General features: G+C 51.1%; 2 protein-coding genes and 1 non-coding gene across 17 annotated transcripts in view; all 3 read right to left on the reverse strand.

The window, feature by feature from the left end:
- Window positions 1-910: 910 nt before the first annotated feature.
- On the reverse strand, window positions 911-9,486 carry RCC1 (regulator of chromosome condensation 1). Of its 5 annotated transcripts, XM_063419028.1 has the most exons (13): window positions 9,454-9,486; window positions 9,196-9,241; window positions 8,742-8,783; window positions 8,317-8,366; window positions 5,874-5,951; window positions 5,584-5,771; window positions 4,848-5,027; window positions 4,667-4,763; window positions 3,989-4,111; window positions 3,641-3,796; window positions 3,191-3,310; window positions 2,632-2,784; window positions 911-2,103 (listed from the first exon to the last, which is right to left on the reverse strand). In XM_063419028.1, exons 4-13 carry the CDS (start codon window positions 8,348-8,350, stop codon window positions 1,928-1,930), a joined length of 1,305 nt encoding a protein of 434 aa, XP_063275098.1. In that variant the 5' UTR covers window positions 8,351-8,366; window positions 8,742-8,783; window positions 9,196-9,241; window positions 9,454-9,486; the 3' UTR covers window positions 911-1,927. The 5 variants fall into 5 exon arrangements, with proteins under 5 accessions (XP_063275098.1, XP_063275099.1, XP_063275095.1 ...); XM_063419029.1 differs by lacking the exon at window positions 9,454-9,486 and having other exon boundaries at window positions 9,196-9,293; XM_063419025.1 differs by lacking the exons at window positions 8,317-8,366; window positions 8,742-8,783; window positions 9,196-9,241; window positions 9,454-9,486 and adding an exon at window positions 6,516-6,723.
- LOC134561887 (small nucleolar RNA SNORA73 family) lies at window positions 8,889-9,093 on the reverse strand. Its single transcript, XR_010083000.1, has one exon. It is a non-coding gene; the product is annotated as a small nucleolar RNA SNORA73 family (small nucleolar RNA).
- A 313-nt stretch (window positions 9,487-9,799) lies between the features above and the next one.
- The window catches only part of PHACTR4 (phosphatase and actin regulator 4), a 62,131-nt gene continuing 52,540 nt past the window's right edge, over window positions 9,800-19,390 (reverse strand). For all 11 annotated transcript variants that reach the window (XM_063419017.1, XM_063419020.1, XM_063419019.1 and 8 more), the window contains 8 exons: window positions 16,603-17,182; window positions 15,777-15,994; window positions 15,177-15,327; window positions 14,518-14,573; window positions 13,560-13,621; window positions 12,652-12,789; window positions 11,669-11,745; window positions 9,800-11,079 (listed from right to left, as the gene is read on the reverse strand). In XM_063419017.1, the coding sequence (XP_063275087.1) occupies window positions 11,064-11,079; window positions 11,669-11,745; window positions 12,652-12,789; window positions 13,560-13,621; window positions 14,518-14,573; window positions 15,177-15,327; window positions 15,777-15,994; window positions 16,603-17,182 (1,298 nt within the window). In that variant the 3' untranslated portion in view covers window positions 9,800-11,063. The remainder of the gene's footprint in view (window positions 11,080-11,668; window positions 11,746-12,651; window positions 12,790-13,559; window positions 13,622-14,517; window positions 14,574-15,176; window positions 15,328-15,776; window positions 15,995-16,602; window positions 17,183-19,390) is intronic.

The raw sequence follows: 19,390 nt of genomic DNA on the forward strand, positions 1-19,390 counted from the left end.
TGGCTCAGCCTGCAGTGATATGGCAAAATATGGGCTCAATCCTTCGCAATATAACATTCCACATTGGCCCACATCCCAAATTCATGCTTAGAGGGAAGAATAAAGTCCTTTGCAAGTCACAAGACTGCAACCACCAAAACAAACCCACCTGCTGGGAGGTGGGTGCCCCTGCCCCCCCGCTAGAGCTGGACCCACTGAGGCCACCCCTGATTGCAAATCCAAGATAATCATACACGGGAGCAGCAAAGCTGCCAACAGCCTGAGCTGCTCTCAGTGCCCAAAGACCATCCCTGCCCAGAGGCTCATTAAGGAACCTGCTCCTGCCCAGGTGAATTAAGTCTAAACAGCGACCTGGGGCTCCAGCCACACCAGGATGTAGGAACTTGCCCCATGGCTTCCAGTCTCCAATCACATCTGGCTCAGCTCCAGCTGGGAGCACCCAGCAGGGACATGGCAGGATCCTTCCAGCTGTGCCACGAGCTTGGTTGTGTCCCTGGAGACCCAAAGACACCGGGGTGTTCCGTCAGACAGGCAGGGATGAAGAGACAGAGACAGGGACCATGTCCTCTCCCTGTCCCAGTTCTTCCAGTCCCGTGGCCCAACAGCTGCCAGCGCACTCTCCTGCTGCCACCTGGTGGCCACGACCCCCCCCCGAACACTCAAAGGTGCGACCATGACAGCACCCCTAAGAGCAGCCCCCCATCCCGACTGCCCCCAGGAACCACGACAGGGCCCAGGGGAGAACTGCCCACCCCTCCAAAGCAGAGGGAAAGCCTGGGTTTATCAAAACTCAGTTTATTCCAAATGTTAAAAGGTGAGTTTTTTGTCCTTTCTGCCTTGATTAATCAACCAAAATACTTTTTCTTTTTTAAAAAAATCCAACCCCTTCGGAACCATTGTATAATTCTAGATCCTCCCTCCCCCCTCCCCCCCAATTGCTATAATTTAGCTCTTTGCAGACCCTTCCTCACTCCAGGTACCTGGACCTCCTGTAAGGAGTGGATGGAGCAGGCTGGGCACAGGAAGCAACACAGAGGAGTGCTGTTGTTTCCAGTGACTCCATGCATAGCTGGGGTCTGGGTGTCTGCTCAGCAAGGCCCTCATAGCAAATGAAGCTCCTTCCTCAGCAAGTGAAAGAGGAAAAAAGAGTAAGTGTCCCCACCTGTGGGATGGATTTTGTTGGGTTTCCAAAGGCAATGGCCAAGAGCATGTGGCCAGGACTGCAAAAAGTGCTGGAGGTGGCTGCTCCGTGGCCATGGGGAGAAGGGAACCTGCTCCTGGCCTAACTGCCTGAGAGGGTTCAGCTTAGATACCTGAGGGATGGGAGGCAGGAGGCCCCCCTTCCCTTTTGCAGCCATCACAGTGTGCTAGGCATCATCCAGCAGCATTTTCCCTCACCAGGCAGAACATCCCCACAGTAACCACAAGTTTGGGATTAGAGGATAGAGCTTCTTGGGCACATTCCTGTTGGACTCAGATTGCCTGGAATGGGCTCAGAGGGGTTTGGTGGGTGGCAGCAGACACCATGGCCAGAGAGGTATATTTAGGTGAAGGGGGAGGAGCATCCAGATGTGGGGAACATGGTGACCTCAGGGAGACTGATACCCAAACCTGATTGCTTTGCTGGGCTGAGAAATGTTAAAAAAAAACAGATGAGAAGTAGAAATCCATCCAGGTATAGAACCGGCATGAGTTTAGGACCAAGCGGACCCAAGGAGCTGACAGAGCACTGGGCACCACAGGAAAACAGACAAATGCTTGCAGGGAGAACCCACGGGCACCCTGTTCCAGCCATGCAGGTGCTGCTGGGCCCAGCTCCACGAGCCTCCTGCCCTCCCCAAGTAATCGGCTCCCCAACCCAGGCAGAAGTTGGGGGGGGGTCTGGGGGTGCTGTGATCCCGCTGGGCTTGGCTGCAGCGTCGTTTCATCAGCTCTGCTCTTTGTCACTGACCAGCAGCACCGTGTGCTGCCCGCCGCTGGACACAGCCAGCACCCGCCGGTTCTCCAGCTGTTTCCCTGTCATCTCCACGGGGCTCCAGACATCGTCCTCCTCCCCGGTGCCCAGCTGGTAGTTAGTGCCCATTCCCCAGGCAAATGCTCGTCCTGCAACAGATTTGAAGCAAGCTTTGAGCTCCAAGTAGTTATACAATGGGAAGGGAAGCCAGCACCCAAACCCAAGGGGACCTTGCACCTAGGCAGTGAGTTTCTATGAGTCCAAAACACAAGTAAGAGGAAGAGGAGGAGCACTTGCAACTCAGACAGATGTTCTATCACAGAGCCAAGGAACTTTTATCCCTCTGGGGGAAAACTAAACCCATGGCCCACTCCAAACCTTCCTTCCTGCAGACACTGCACAGAGGCAGATGCAGCACCAGAGCATGGAGGTCAGCCATCAGCTGAGTCAGAGAAGAGACTATCAGGCCAACGACCCCCTCCTTGTCAGCATCACATAACCAACCCTGTTGCCACAGGCCCACAACACATCTGAGCAGCCACTGCCCAGCTGCCCCCCAGGAGATCGGCACCAGGACCTGGCTCAAGTCCCATCCCAGTTGGCAAACTATGGTGATGGTGTGCAGGGCTGGATAGAAGGATGAAGAAGGCTGTTCCCAAACCCTGGCAGGCACTCACCATCTCTGCTGACGGCATAACCAACTGACGCTCCGCAGGCCACCGAAGTGATACTGGGGAGCTCCGGGATAACTGTGGGTGTACTCTTCTCCTCTGCCCCTGTCCCAAGGCCCAGCCGGCCATACTCTGCCCTGCCCAGGCTGTAGGCTTTACCTAGAGAACAGGGGATACACAAGAGAGGTGACTTGAAGGGCACAGAAGCTGCAGCAGGGCCAAAGCTGGACATCTTCCCAGGTCTGACTCCTGAAGGAACATCACTCCTCCATACCACACCCTGAGACCCATCCCAAAGGGATGGGGTGGAATAGACCCTTCAGCTCCCCAAAATCAATAAGGTGAATAGGTTCAAAAGCAGAGTTCACAACTGAGTCCAGGTTCCTGCTGTCAACTTCCCTTTGCTGCAATCTCACATCAACCTTGTTTCTTTAAACACTGAGAGCTTTGAGGGCTCCAGCACATCACCCTCATCCCAACAGCTCCTTGGCCAGGATGAGGGCCATGGGATCCCCCCCATCCTGCTCTGTGTGACTCCCAGCCCACCTATCACAATGTCACTCACCCTCGGAGTCGACACAGACTGTGTGGTGCTGCCCACCAGAAAACCCAACCCAAGACTTGGTGGAATTCTTGAAGCACGTGAGGTTCTGCGGGGAGAAGCAAGGCTCGGTGTCCTGGGTCCCTGCAGGGTGGGACACACAAACCCAGGCGGATCAGTTCCACGGGCATGGACAGCCCAGGCCAGACTCTGCATTGAGCCATCCACCCTGGGGCTCAGCTCACCTCACCAGAGACCAATACAGCCCCCCAGCCCCAAAATCCAATTTTTGCTGAAACCCAGTGGGCACATAGGCTGGGACCTAAACCAAGAGCCATGCAAGGTGAGCCCCACCCCCATTTCCAGCTCCACTGCATTGAGTGTTTAGATTTTGGGGAACTCAGCAGCTTCCGCCACCAGGCCAGGGCAGCAGTGGACTGGCAGGAGATCTGGAGCAACACAGGTGAAGCTCACCCAGCTGGTGGTAGTTGGAGAGGCCAAATCCATAGATGTGTCCCTCACGCGTGACGGCGAAGGTGAAATAGGCCCCGCAGAAAGCATCCTGGAAGCGCATTTTGCCCCTTCTCCCTTTGCCTCTGACAGGAACAAGCTGGGGGACCAGCAGCCGCTCTGGAGCAGGAGACAAGGTGTTATACAAGGACTAAGGATTTACACCCTCCCTGCATCTAAAGATCTGGCTCACTGCATTTAGGTCATTGATTATACATAAGCCCTTGAGCATTAGGGACTGGGTCCCTTTGTTCTCTGAAAGGGCAGAGCTGGAGCCAAAGGATGCACCTCTTGAGAACTAAATCCACTCACGCAGCCCTTTCCGTCCTCCTCGGTTGGCAAAGAGTGCTGGCACTCTGCCCAGCTGGCCCTGTTCGCCACACCCACATGTGAACAGGTCACCATCCACTGTCAGCATCACCAAGTGGTCATTTCCTGGGACAGGAAGGAGAGAGATGTCATGGAATAGTGTTCAGCAAGCCCTGGGAGATGAGATCCCACAGGTAAACCCCAGTTGTCCCAGCGTGCAGGGTGGATACCTCGACACCAATTGTGCTACCACCTAAAACTCCAGGATCTTCCTCCTCCTGGTCACAGGAATTCAAAGCAGTTGTTCTGGGAAGGCAGTAAGGACACAGATGCGCCCAACTTCCCCTGTGCCCTTGACAAGCTCCCTGGCTGCTGCGCTCAGCTACCCAGACTTCATTAGAGAGCAAGTGCTCTGGCCCCACGGGGTCACAGTTCAGGCCACTCTTGGAAGGCATTCTACATCAGACTAGTCAAGTATTAACTCAATATGTGAATCTTTTGGGGCTAACATATCTGTTTGGGCTAAAAGGTCTGTTCTCTAGAGAGTCAGAGATGAGCAAGTACACCCCTGTATGAGGCCTGGAGCAAGTCAAGAGGGAGGAAAAGGTCATGGACATCTCTCAAGGGTTGTTACAGCCTTGTGTACCTGCCTGACCCTGCACAACCCAGGGTGCTGCTCACCAGAAACTATTTTAACAACAGGTGCGTCGAGCTGGAGCAGCAAAGGAATGGAGCTTGTCTTCATAGGCTCCAGCAAGCCGATCACTCCATTGTTATCCTGAGGGGAGGGAGAGACACAATGGATGAGCCACAGGAGCAACAGCCACCAGTGGAGCTTCCAGCATCTGAGGAATCAGCGTACCCGGAAGGAGCCCCAGACAAAGACCCTGCCATCCTCAGTCAGTGCGGCTGTGTGGCTGTCCCCCGCCGACACCTGCACCACCTTCTCCTGCAGCTCCACTAGCCCTGGAGAGGTCTCAGACCCTTCAGCCGAGGTGTCACGTCCCAGGGCACCTTCATCATTGCAGCCAAAGGTGTAGATCTGCAGATTGGGTGCAGGTGGTCAGGATGGAGCCCAGAGGGGCAACAGGCTGAGTATGAAGTCAGGGGACAGAGACTCACCAGGCTGAATTATCACAGAACCATGGAATGGTTTGGGTTGGAAGGGACCATAAAGCTCATCAGTCCATCCCTTGCCATAGGCAGGAATACCTTCCACTACATCAGGTTGCTCTAAACCCTGTCAACCTGGCCTGGAACACTTCCAAGGATGGGGCAGCCACAGCCTTTCTGTACCAGAGCCTCAACACCCTCACAGGGAAGAACTTCCTCCCAATATTGCATCTAAAATAGCAGTGTCACCCATCACTCTCTGCCAGTGTGAAGCCGTTCCCCCTTGTCTTATCACTCCATGCTCCTGTCCAAAGTCCCTCTCCAGTTCTCTTGCAGGCTCCTTTCAGGTCCTACTTTTGACCCCCTAAAATTTTGTGGTCCATGTGAGACCACGCTCACCCTCAAAGCTGGAGCAAGATGTGGGCAGAGCAGAGGCTGATTCCTACCCCCTGCTCCAGAAACATCCCAGACCTCACTGCACTCACCTTTCCCGTCTGGCTGAGGCACACCGTGTGCATCCCTCCAGCTTCCACCTGCACCACCATCTCCGGCAGCGTGACCAGAGCTGGCTTCTTCCTCTCCATGATGTCCTCGCCCAGGCCCAGTTGGCCGACATTACCCTGGCCCAGTGTCAGCACCAGCCCAGGCTGTGAGCGGTGTGACGGGTGGCTGACTGTAGGGAGAGAGGTCGAGAAAGAACATGTGGGGGTACAAGTTTCCTGGTAAAAATCACCCCTGGGAAAAGGGAAGGAAAATTCCCACGGATTTTTCTTACCTTTAACCTTCTTTGTCTCAGGAGACTCTTTTTCTGGCAGAGGGTTCTTCATACTGCGTTTTCCTGGCATCTTGGAATCTAAACGCCAAAAAAAGCCTGTAAAGGGCCACCCACTGGGCTGTTCACTGTTTGGGGTGTCCCCTTCACCTTAAAAAACTACCTGAGGGACTGGTGACTGAGTTGGGATTTGAACACCGATCGCTCTCCTACTCTGGGAAAATGCAAAGTTTTCCATTGTGCGTTTTATCCATACTCCCTACCTCATCCATCTGTAAACCTCTCCAGATTTCAGGTCCAGGCAGGCAAAGAGCGAAGGGAAAAAGAAAGAAGAGGGAAAACAGGGAAGGAGGAAAGGGAAGAATCGGAGCCGAGCCGTCACCCCCCGTTCCGCACGGCCCGAGCACCGCCTCCCCTTCCCGCCATTCGAATTCCCCGCGGCGCCGCCTCACGTGGGGCCGCGCAGGCCGCGGCTCGGGCTAGCCGCTCCTCCCGCCGCCTGCAGCTCTCCCTGTTGGCCGGTCGGCTGCGCCGAGGGCGGCGCGGGGCTCGCCGGGACCCCCGCGCCCGTGTCCGTGTCCCCATCCTCGGCCCCCGCGGTCCCTCCCGCCGCTCTCCCGCCCCGACCCCGCCGCGCTCGCTCACCGCCCGCCGGGCCCGCCGCGCTCCGCTCTGCACATGCGCGGGGGCGCGCGAGGGCTCCTGGTGGCGCTGCGCCCCCTGGCGGCCGGCGGCCCCGCGGCCAGGTGAGGTCACTCCCCGCAGGTGGGACGGGACGCGATGGAACGAGGGCAGGGCAAGGGGACAGCACGACACAGAACGACAGGCACCGCAAGGCAGGGTTTAAAGTCGGCCGTAAGTTGGCTCCCTGGCAACAGGCCCGCGTCAGTAACTTATCCTGACTGCAATCTCCAGAGGCGCCTCCAGCCTGCAAGGCTGCAGCTAGCTGTGATGGAACAGAGCTGCTGCAAAAAAATGGTGGTTTAACGTAGAGAACGATAAGGAACAGAGTATTGAAATTCAGTAAGTCTGAGCGCTCATCTTTTCTAGCAACCTACTACTGCATGTGGAAAATACACTTCTACTCTTTAGAGATGAACCAGACAAACTTCTCAGGTTACCTAGAAGAGAGCAAACTTCCGAGTATTCTTTTTATGTAATGGGATGAATCGCCTTTATTCTACTAATTCTGCTGTTCCAGTCCAGAGGCCTGCAATCGGTGAAACAGCTTAAATTTACTAATAAAATCAAGTTCCTAATTAAGATCTAGGCTGGTACACTAGCCTCCCTTATCTGATTTTTTACACACCCTGATCCACAGGGGTCACCCACAACCCATGTGATTGGAAAACCTTTGAGAGTAATTCCCTAGAGTAATTTTTAGACTCATGTTGGGAGTTCTTTGATGGGCAGATACACAGCCATTCTTTCCCTGGGGGGTTGATGACAAAGGACAGGATCTGGCTACCTGCTGGTGCCCGTTTCATGTAATCCACACCAGAACCTCTCCTAAACCCACCCATTAGCATCACTCCTCTTACAAGAGTAAGAGAGTGATACATGTCACCCCTCCCTGCTGCTCCCACTCCCCCTCCCATGCCACATTTCGGGGTAACAGACTCGATTAACCCTTCTTGATTTAGCCCTTAATGATATAAAGTGTTTCGTGCCTGGAGATGATCTAAACCTGGTCTTAAGGTATAATCTGTTCTAATCCAGCCTCAACAAAGGGCCACAGTGCATTTCTACACCCTTTACTTGAGACAGGTCAGCAGCACACAAGAATCACACTTCTACACAAGGGAGAGGTACCACCAGGAGCATGGAGTTTTTCTTAATATTCAGATCACTTGCCAAAAACACACAAAGCCAAAGCAACTGAAGTTTATTGAGTTGTCTACTGTAGGCAGGTACATATTTAAAGAGTTTAACATGAGAGTAAGGGCCGTATTTCAGGGCCTAAACACACAAACCGCTGCTTCCACCCACATCCAGTATCACCTTCCCTGTAATAACCTGCTCCCAACAAGGTCGAATCAATGAGAAGGTTTTTAACGTAGTCAACGGGAGAGCACATGACTTTTTCACTTAGCCCTTACCCCTCCCCCGCATCCCCAGTTTAAAGGATCCCAAAAGCAACTCCTTCTTGCTGGACCAGCCAACCCCACATCCCGTGGATTGTCTTTCCATCCCGTGCACCTTATCCATAAGGCATTTAACCTCACACCCTGCTCCCATACTCCCCAAAATGCAGGAAGTGCACGTTCCAAGGGAGCCGGGCCACGTGTTATTTTCAGTGCTCCAACCACATGCTTCCAAAGACCCCTAAATTCACGCATCCCTGGTTCCATCGCGTTTTGATCCCTGTGGCTACATTTTTATTATGCACAGTGCACTAACAGGACTTTGGCAACCACCTGATTTGTGCAGATTCTTTAATACTCACCGTCTCCCACTAAAGGCAGGTTTTTCTTTGTCATTTCGTCCCAAGACTTTCTGCAATATTTTATGAAAGGAAGATCTTGTTTTTTCTGCTTTTTTCTCGTGTCCCACATTATGCAAACATAATTTTACGTTCAGTAAACAAATTAATTTATCTCCAGCTATTTCTTTTTTTGTCTGGTAAGACTCAGGAATCCTTTCTTATCCCCATTTATCAAAATTCAAAAACAATCATAGAAGCTAAGAGCCTGCGATCTGAACTTTTATTATTATCACCTCTACTGTCTGGATTGGACTTTTATCAGTAATTCGATATAATTTATTTATAAACATCTTAGAAACAGCTTAAAAATTATTTGAAATGTAAGGGATAGTTATAAGGACATAGAGAAATTACACATAATATTACATTTTAAACGCACTTATTACCTCCAAAAATCGTGCTCCACTTAAACTTTTCAAGTTCCGGTACTGAAAATACAAAAGAAAGCCTATTTTAAGGATTTCCTCAGTAGCTTTTGTTATTCTTTTTCTCCCTCCCAGCCCCGCACGTGTTCATCCTCCCACCCTGCGTGTCAGTGTTTCCTGCATGGTTTGTCTCCTCTGTCACGGCCCGAGGGCTCAGAGAAGCAGTAGGAATATGCAGGCTGCAGGCTCGGGGCCCGGCTTGTTCTCCAACGTCGTGGAAGGGGACTGTACGTCACGGGCCCGAGGGCCTGCGCTCCCGTGCGCCACACGGACAGAGCCGAGAGAGAGCGACTTCTCCGGATATCCACGTTGGACCTTAGTTTTTAACATTTATGACCACTTTGATCCCCCCCGCCATTCCTCCCGTGTCTCCGCTCCGCCGACCACGCGGCGTGGCCACATGACGGATACTCACACTGGAGGGAGCTGGACAAACCGAGCTGAACAGGCTTTGGTGGAACCTGTAGGAAAAGGAATGCCTTTGAGGGGCGGCTGAGGTGGCGCGGGGTAACCCCGCAGCACCCACAGCCACGTGTAACTCACGGCACATTTTAGCGTTAAAATGGGGATGCAGCGGGCGGGCATCCCCTGATAGCGCGGCGCTGCGCGGCCACTAGGACCTCACAGCACAGCAAAACAAAAGGTAAAAAAGGCAAAGTAGAGTGCACCATACCTGCAGTCTTTGCAGCTCCCGGCAGCGAAAGAGGCCTGAGCACGCCGCGCGTCGATTTTTATGCAGTGCGGGGCGGGGCTAAATGCGCGCGCGCGTGTCCCGCGGGAGGGGCGGGGAAAAACCGAACATGGGCACAGAGGGCGGGGCCGCAGTCGGCGAAAGGGGCGGAGCCAGCGGCGCCTGCGCAATGGCTGGAAGGGCGGTTGACACATGCGCAATCAGAAGAGCGCGAAAAGCCGCGGCCTCAGGGGAGACGCCGCCATGGCTGACCCGCCCTCCACTCCCGTCAGGAGCCGCCGGTCACGCCGCCACTGGGATCGGTTGAAAAGACACGATCACACACAAGCAGGGTTTAAAAAAAAAAAAAGTTCTAAAACTTTTATTTAATAATTAAAATCTGTTGCTGAGGAGACTGATATACAATGCAATGGCGGCTGTACAGGGGATGCTGTGAGGGAAGAGCCCTCAGCAGATGCTGGACCATGGCCAGCCTGTTGCCACACTGATCTGTGAACAAGATGAAGTTTTTTTCTCCCTCCCTACCCCCGAAGCCCTGCACAAGTGACATCTCACATGCAGTTTAGTTTTGTGCATAATACAGCAGTGGCCCTACCAGATTTTTTGATTTTTTTTTTTAACCCGCATTGAGGAAGAATTTTTCTCTCAGAAGAGAATTACCATCTTTTTAAGGTCACTTTTTTAACCTATTCTTCCCCCCCTTTCGACCCACACAGTGAAGTTATGACGTTTCCAGTAGGTTTAGCTGTAAAAATGAGAAAAAGTCAAGTTTCAACCCTGATTTGGGAGAGTAAAAAACATCTGAGAGAAAGCCACAGTAAAAAGGACTGACTACTCTCACAGTTTCCCCAAATTAAAAAGTTTTAAAAAGGCAACAGTCATTTTTCCTGGTTCTGTAATTTGTTAAACAAACCTAAATACCTCAAGATATGTTATTAAGATCACAGCAAGTGTGAGAGAGTTCAGAGCAAATATTTTATACTTCTATTGGGGTTTTGTTTTGTTTTTTACAAAAAGATGCAGCATATGTTAATACCTATACAATTCCCTTCCAGGACAACAAACCGTTGGTCAGTAGTGATTCAGGGCATTAAGGACATGACAGAAACAAGCAACCCCCGCCAAAAATAACAAGTGCCATGTCAATTGTCTGCCAGGGTTCTCTGTACACAGCTAATATACACACACATGCTTCAAAGCACATGATCTACTCAGCTTCCCAACATTAGAGCTGCCTTTTTTTTTCTCTCCCTTCCTCATGGAAAGGAGGAGGAAATGAGGAATTGCACCCCAAGACAAGTCTGTACAACTTGGGAAGGAAGGGGTCATTCCCCTGGGCACAGTCTCCTGGCAGAGTCATATTGCTGAGCCACACGAGGTATAGTGTCAGTTCCAGCCTGATGGCATGAGAGATGTGTTTGTTCCAGTGAAATGCTACATTTAGACAGGATTCCCCTTCCCTGGCCAAAAGCCTTTTTCTGGATATGTTTGGAAATCAAATCTTGGAAGAGCTGAGGTTCCACCCTCATTGCATTGAGAGGGGGACAGAGAACTTCCAGCCCTCCCGGGTTTCTTGCTCTCTCCTTGGAATATTACGGTCGATGGTATCTGAAAGCCAAGCAAAAAATCTGAGTGTTACCCTTGGAACTCAGGTTAAATGGTTACTTGGGCACTACAGATGGCCAAAGAGAGTAAATTGAATTCTCTCAGAACTCTCAGCCCTCACAGGGAAGCTGTTCACATCAAACAACTTCACCTCCTGTGCTCTGCACTCAACTTTGCCACACAGAGCTGGAAGGAAAGGAATCACCTGGGGCACGATCCAGAGGTGACTACACAGATTACATCCAAGATAACTCATTAGCAAGGTGTTTTGTGGCTGTGGCTGCACATCTCTAGCCTCAGAAAAAGCTCAGTCCAGCTGCAGCTTCACACTAGTTTCAGATACACCTCAAACTAGACACTGGTCACTGAGTCTCCAGGATGAAAGCCCCAGTTTAAGGACAAACAACCCACTCTGTGTCTGCTACTGCTCCAGTCAACCCCCAGGACCAAGACAGAAAGGGATATTCAATCTCCAACTGCAGCACAAATAATTTTTCTAAGGTTTTTGTGTTTTGCCTCTAAGCACTGTCCTTGCAGCACAGCTCTGATAGCTCTAACAAGACCAAAACTCTTTAAGTTAACACATTCTCACCTGGTGAACTGCTTGCTCTCCTCATGCACTTCCATTTCACAGCTCTTAAACTCATTCAGCTCCTTCCTGATGGCTGCCTGCACGGAAAGGGAGATTTCTTTGGAAAGGAAAGGGCTCAGATTCCAGCAGCCACCCCCCAGCTTTCACAGTCCATTAACACCAAGCTGAATTTAATCTGCCCCTCCACGATGAGGGCTGTGCAGTCCCCAGAGGTGGCCGGGGAGGACAAGGACAGATGGTTCCTTGCCAGCTTCTTGAGCCTGCAGGGAACTCATTAGAACACAGTATTGCTATGACCAATACTCGGTATCCTTGCTGTGTCCAGAAAAGAGAATGTGGCTGGGGAAGGGTCTGGAGCACCAGGAGAAGCCGAGTGATGTGGGGGGAAAAGCCTGGAGAAAAGAAGGCTCAGGGAGGACCTTCTCACTCTCTACAGCTCCCTGGCAGCAGGGTCAAGACATTAGGGGGTCGGTCACTTCTCCCAGGTAACAAGTGACAGAACAAGGTGGAAGAGCCTCAGGTTGAGACAGAGGAAGTTTAGATGACATACAAGGAAAAAATTCTTCATGGAAAGAGCTGTGGTAGAATCACCATCCCTGGAAGTGTTCAAAAATGTGTCAGATGGGGCACCTGGGGACATGGTTTAGTGCTGAACATGGTGGTGCTGGGTAAACAGTTGTACTCTATGATCTTCAAGGGCTTTCCCAACCTTAACAATTCCATTATTTTATGATTCTTACATCACTCAGAAGCTGAGGCAGAAAAACACTGGCCTTCAGACTGGGCTCCACCTTGTCACGAGGCAGCAGGAAGCAGAGTTGGGACAGCACATGCAAGTGAAGGGACACAGGTAGGGTGGCAGAAGGGAAGATGAAGAGGTGAAGCCAGAGGAAGACAGCAAATTTCCTTGGCTTACACCCTTTTGCGTGGAACACCCTCATCTGGCTCCCCTTCCCATCTGGGGCCAGGACACTCTCAGTTACCTTGTCAGCTGGTGTCAGCTTTGTCCATGGCTTATCTGCTCGCCGGTCATAGTCTTGAGCATCTGTTACTTCCACATACTCATTAAACCTTAGGATCTTCCTGGCCTGCAGCTCTGCCACCGTAGGCCTTTGGCTAAGCTAAACACCAGCAAAAACAAAGGAGCCTTCGTCTGAGCCTTGTCCACAAAGCAGATCCAGGACTAAACACCCCAAGCAAAACTAAAGCCAGTTCCCTCACTGGGCCTTAACCACAGACACTACCAGATCCTGCTTGCAGCCTGCAAATAGGTAAACCTCTTACAGACTGGATACTCCCACTGGGATCACAAAGCCAGGCTAGGGCAGAACCCAGGCCACACTGTCATGGAGAAGGACACTGAGAGGTGTGGGAACAGCTGCTACAAGGATGAGCCCTGCATGGCAACAGCTTCAGCAATGGCAGCATTCACACTTCACACTCTCAAGCCTTGGGGAAGCTTTTCCCAGCCAAGAGTAACAATCACAAGTGACTTGGATGTAACAGCTAAAAGCAGCTGTTACTCTGCTCAGCTCCCACATTGCTGTTACTTTAGAAATGGATTTTAGGGAGCCTGGTGTGAAGTCGTGGCTGCTGAAGCACTGTGTTAAAGCAGCCAGGCCAGCAAAACTTTCAAGTGTCAGGTGCCAAATTTAGTTCTTGTCTCGCTTGTTACACTTGCTACCAGCTCAGACCTGACACTAACAAACATGGCCCTGGTGCCAACGGCTTACCGTGGGTGACAGTCCAAAGTCACTGCAGTCTGAGGGCACTGGGGACACTTACACAAGAGCCCTATGACTCCCCCCACAGCACAGTACCTACAACGTGCTCACTGCCACCATGCCCAGCAGCCCTGCCAGGTGGCCGTCACTGTGGGAGCCAGCAGTACCTTTCTGGTGAGCCGGCGTTTGATCTCACGCTTCTCAGCTTGACGGTCAGCTTCATTTTTTGCTGCCAGTGGGAAAAAAAACATTTTTCATGTAAGCATGAGGCTCTGAAAAGTGCTTTCTAGGCTTGAACAAAGGAGACTATTGAGCTGGATCAGATTATCTACAGAGCTAAAGGCTTAGGACAGGCAGTGAGTGCAGTACAACTCAATACCCTGTGTCACCTCCTGAACTGGCAGGAGCAAATATGCTCCTTACACAGCACCAATGAGTCATTCATGTCAAAGATTAATGGCCATATTGCCAAAATACATTCAAGCCACTGTGCAGCTTGCTCCTTCACAGAGCTATTATAATTTAAAAGAAAATAACAGCACAGATAAATATTTTAAATGGAAACTTCCTGAACTGACATTCCTGTTTCCTGAAGATGTTTATTTAAAACTTTTGCAGAACAAGATATGGCCAAGAAAAACAGTCCTGACTTCATGATGCACTGCTGCTTTAGAGGACATGCAAGGCAACGCTGCAATGTCTGGAACACAAATAAAAGTCCAGCCCAAACAAAAATACCTTTAATAGTCCTTACTGTGTAACAGCAGAGTCTGAACCAGCCCACACACTCTTCTGAGCTGGAAGGCATGGGACAATTATTCTGTCCATAGTCATACGATCCCAGAATGGGTTTGGTTGGAAGACACCTAAGTGATCACCTAGTTCCACCCCCTGCCATGGGCAGGAATACTTTCCACTATCCCATATTGCTCCAAGTCCTGTCCAGCCTGGCCTTGGACACTTCCACGGATGGGGCAGCCACAGCTTCTCTGGGCAACCTGTGTCAAGGACCTCACCAACCTCACAGGGAAGTATTTGTTCCTAACATCTAAGTCTCTTTCAATTTAAACCATCTCCACCTGATAAATTAAGATGTTAAAGGACCACCAGAAAAGTGCTACTCACGCTGAAGAATGTTTCTTTGTTCCAGTTCTTCTGCAGTTGGTCTCTGACTCAGTCTCCTGAAGAGAAGCGTGACAAGTGCAGAATCTGGTCACTCATCAATAGTAGATGAAGGATAAAACTGCCTGGTTTCAGTGTACTAGGCAGCCTACTCCACACTCCTCACTCACCACTGAGGATCACTGCTGCCCTGTTTTACACTATGCTCTGCTCAAACAGCTGCTCAGCCACTGGCACAGCTTTGGGAAAGGCTATGGGCTCTCCACGTCAGAAGCAGCTTTGCAAGGAGCTCAGACAGCAGAGCCTAGACTGTCACCAGTCCCAGCTTCATCCACCACCAGCACCCTACCTGCATCCAACCACACCTTTTTATAACATCTGTGTTTTACATGTGTGTAATCCTTGAGATTTTCCCCTCTCAGTACATTTAACCTCTGGAAACAGGGGCCTGTCAGGGGGATATTGCTCAACTCCAGGAGGAACTCCCAACTTTTTTAACAGAGGAGGAACAGCAACAGTTGACCTCCCAGTCCTGCTCCAGTTGCTGTACTCAACTACCCACCCTATTCCTGCACAAGCTGTTTGGACAAGGAACCAACTTTGTCCAATCCCACTCCGCACACACTATGCCAGCAGCTCTCACTGATCATCATCATCTGTACCTGATCAGCGTTGTCCCAATCTGGTGACGGATTTCATTCCACTCTTCCTTGCTCTTCCGAGGGAAGACGATCTTCTCCTCCTGTGGTGCGGTTGTGTTCCCCAGCTTTATTGCGAGCGTATCTTTCCTCTTCACTTTGTTGGCCAGCGTGCCTGTGGGAAGGGAGAGCAACAGGAATGCAGCTCATGGCTGTCGAGCCTGCCACAGCAATCCCAGCCCTGTGCCCCTGAGAGTTGTGCTCTCCCTGAGGGAGAGCTGTCCTCTCTCCTTGCTCTTCCCAAGCTCTGCACTCACTGTACAGCAGTAGCAGCAGCCAGCACTCTTGTGTGACACCACATGCTCACCTAATGCTGTCCTACCTGAGGGGCTGGGACAGCACAGGCTGTCACAGGAGCCATCTCCAACTGAAGGGGTGCACTCAGCAGGTGAGTGCACAGGTTTGGCTGCAGAGCCTTGGAAAAAGCAAGGCAGAGGACATGTGCTACATCACACAACCAAGAACCAGGTGCTTTGAAGTGCTATGGGAACCAGCACTTTGATCCAGCCAGGCACGAGTTCAGCAGAGCAATAAAAAAAGCCACCTGCAATGTCAAAACCTTACTGTTATGGCTTTCATCTTCTTCCTCATCATCTTTGTACAGGATGGGCCCCTCCGAGTCAGAGTCGCTCATTCCTTCATCTCCTTCCTGCTCCTCTGGGAGGATCTGGGGTACCAGTTTGGGGGTGACTGTGATAGATGGCATGTCTCCAATATACACACGAGAACCTGTATTCTGTTCATCTTCCTGGTCATCTTCTTCCTCTTCCTCATCATCTGGACTAACGAGAAGCATGCTATTACACCTCTGAACACACGGCACATGGGCTGCGGAATATCCCTAGAATCAGTATGTGCTTAGCTCTCCTCAGAGAGGTGCAGAGAGCCACCGCAGGATCCTGCACTGTCCCTTCTCTTCAAAGCACAGAGAGCTCTGGCCGAGGAAATGACACAGGCGGGTTCTGCAGAACCAAACAGCCCTCTGACCTCACTGCTTTGTGACTTGAAGATTCAGCTCTACTATAACACAAGACAGTCCTTTTCCCACTTACGTTTGGCAAAACGAAAGGCTAAGGAAGGCCACAGAGGGATGGAATCCAGGACCTTGTTTGGTCTTGGTGCAATTACAGACAGTCCAGGCCTGGATTCCTGGCATCAGCCTATGTCTGTAGCCTGGAATCCATTTTCCTTTGTGGGCAATAAAATCCCAAACCAGGGGTAATTTCATGGGGAAGATGCTCTGGCTCTTAAGAGGCTGAAACACAGTTTTGGGTTTTGGCCAACAGGGAAAATGGTTTCAGCAGAGGCTGAAGCCCTGCCCAGAGCCGTACCCACCATCACAGCGCTGCAGGAGTTGGGAGAGCCGGCACACATACAAGGAGGTACTCACACTTTGAGCATCTCAATGGTGACTGGTAGGGATCTTGTCCTGCCCAGGGTGCTGTTGTCTTCTCCGAAACCATCGTTTTCAAAGAGCAGTGAGTGAGCCCTATGGGACCCTTCAGGAGGTGGGGTGACAGGCAGAGGGCTGGCCAGAGCCTGCTGTATACGAATGTGCAGTGGGATTTGGGGCAGGCGAGGCAGCACGTGGGCTTCGCCAAACCCTTGCTCTGCCATCCTCTTTGACACTTCCATAGACCTGAAGTCTTCAGGAGGAGGAGGAGGAGTCTCCTTGGGCAGGTCCAGGGAACACGATGGGTCTAGGACAGGGGTGGAGGTGGGCAGGGCCACACGCGGAGGTTCAGGGGGTACATGGGTGGGCAGTGGCGGTGAGGGCGAAGGTGGTGGATAAGCTGAGGTCACATGCAGTGGAACCGGTGCGGGGTGACTCGCTGTCACTGTCCTGTCATTTGAGGGCTTGGAGGTGACAGGCTCTGACGTGTTGTTAGGCAGGAGGCCTCTCTTCATGGGGAGAGGAGGGGAAGGCTTGGACAAGGCAGTACCACCGGTCATTACTTGAGAAAGTTCAGCTGAAAATAAAAACCACAAAAGCCACAATGTTTAACAGGGTATTTTCTAGATAACCTTCACCAGTGTGGAAAAAGCACAGCAATGCACTCAGAGCCTTGGACTAAGCACTCTCTACTAGTTTTTACTGGAATGTCATACCAGAAATAGTCAGGTTACAAGGCTCTAGTTTGTCTTTCCAGCAGCAAAGGTAAGAATTGGGAGAGCAGCCAAAAACAAACAGGCTGAGACAGGTTTGTGCATCCTGCTGCTTCAGAGAGAAAAATGGCACAAGTCCTTGAAAGACAGCACAGGAGCCTGCCCAGGAATGCAGTTATGTGGGCACTTCATGGCTGTATTTACAGCATAAAAGGAATCCAAGACATCCAGGTCAACCCAGACTCCAGTTGTGTTAATAGCTCCCCTGCACATTAAAGAACTTCTTGGGAAGACTCAAAAAGTCTTAAAGTACTACATTTTGCTCAGAGGCAAAAATCAGCACAGCTGCAGGCAACAGTGTGCTCCCACCACTTGTATTCATCCATCAGATCCAGTCCAAGAACATCCCACTGCCAGCAACTCCTCAGGATGAGGTTCTGCTTTACTCCTTCTGAACTCTGTTCCTTAAGCCCCATATAAATCCATCTGCCACTATAAAGTAACTAGAAAAACTTCCTAAAGTACCTAAAGCCTTTAGTCTAATTATTTTATGTTTGATGGAGAAGAGAGGAAGAAATAGACATGAAGAATGCCTGCAGTGTGCAATCACAGGATCCTCAAAGCCCCCTCTGTTCCTAGGGAAATTGCACCTGTAAAGACTGCTCTTGTTTAGGAGTTTGCAGCTTTTAATATCCATGTATCTGTGGCTTCTGGGGCTTGTAGAGGCTTTGCCTAAAGTGGCTAAGACCTGCTGCACATTTCCCTGGAGCAGGTGACAGTGACACATGGATGTCCCCAGAACAGAGCTGGGAAAATCCGCAGCACAGACAGCAGACACCACGAGAGGGTGCTGCAAGTGGGAGAGTTTCCTGAGATAGGGCCACATAACTGAAGAGAGGTGGGCACATTTTTGAGATGTTTAGCATTTTTAGATTTTCCTCTTGTAGATTAAGGGCCAGATTGTGCAAAACACAGAGTGCCTTCAGCTCTCACCCAAGGGACTCCAGTGTCTCCTGAGCAGCGCTCCAGGCCTGGCAGCACCATGCTTGAGGCACCTCTGGGTAAGAGCAAAATTTGAAAGGGAGCAAGGACCTGGCAGAAGGAAGCTGCTGCTTGAAATACCAGAACTGCTCAGGGGATGAGCATCCTGGGGAGAGACAAAGGGATGAACTGCACAGTAACACCCTCCCCTGCCTCAGGCTGTAACAGTGGCACAGAAGGACACCCTTGCAGTCAGAACAGGCACTAAAGACCTGTAGAGAGCTCACAAAGCTATTTTCACTCCTGCTGTTCAACAACAGTGACAACACAAGGTTCACACAGCAACACCGCAGCTCCAGCTCCATCATGCCAGACCAGATGGCTGTGGAGCCTCCTCTACATCTGCATTCATACCCAGGAGACAAAAGAGAACTGCCTGTTCTCTCCTCCTCTGCACATCCTGCAGGTGCTCCCAGCCCATGCTGTTGGGAAGAGGCAGGATGGCTCCAAACAGGAGGGATACACTGCTGTTTCTAGCCACATTTTTTGTTCCACAAGTACTTCCTCCAATTAGCGCTGGGGCATTTCAAATGCCACCTTGCAGTGTGTGCAAGCAGCTTAAAGAAAACAAGAAGGTATTTCATGGAGTGCTCAAGCATGGTCAAGCTGGTCTGGCACACGGGGGTTGTTAATATCATACCAAGGTCATTCCAGAACTTGCCAGAGAAAGATGAGCCCCAAGCAGAGCAGAGCCATCTGTCCACACTGAAGCAGTGGCCCAGGCTATTCAGATGGCAACTTGCACATCCAGCACCGCCTCTCAAACCACACCTGTGTAACACACCTCCAGTTTCTGTGATAAACAGTGCAGACCTGTCAGATTGATCTTCCCAGGAGCCTCCCTCCTGATCTCTGCTAACCTCTGCTAACCCTGTCCAAAGTTTAGGAGGTGTCTGTGAAAAAATTGCCTGAAATGCCACCAGGCCATCGCTGCATGGAAGTCATCTCAACTCTCAATATTGCATCTTTAAGATCCCCAGAACTCCCACAGAGAACAGAGACTAAATGAACTTTATGAAACTCTCACCAAA

The sequence above is a fragment of the Prinia subflava genome, chromosome 24 (assembly GCF_021018805.1).
Source record: "Prinia subflava isolate CZ2003 ecotype Zambia chromosome 24, Cam_Psub_1.2, whole genome shotgun sequence".
Lineage (NCBI taxonomy): Eukaryota > Metazoa > Chordata > Aves > Passeriformes > Cisticolidae > Prinia > Prinia subflava.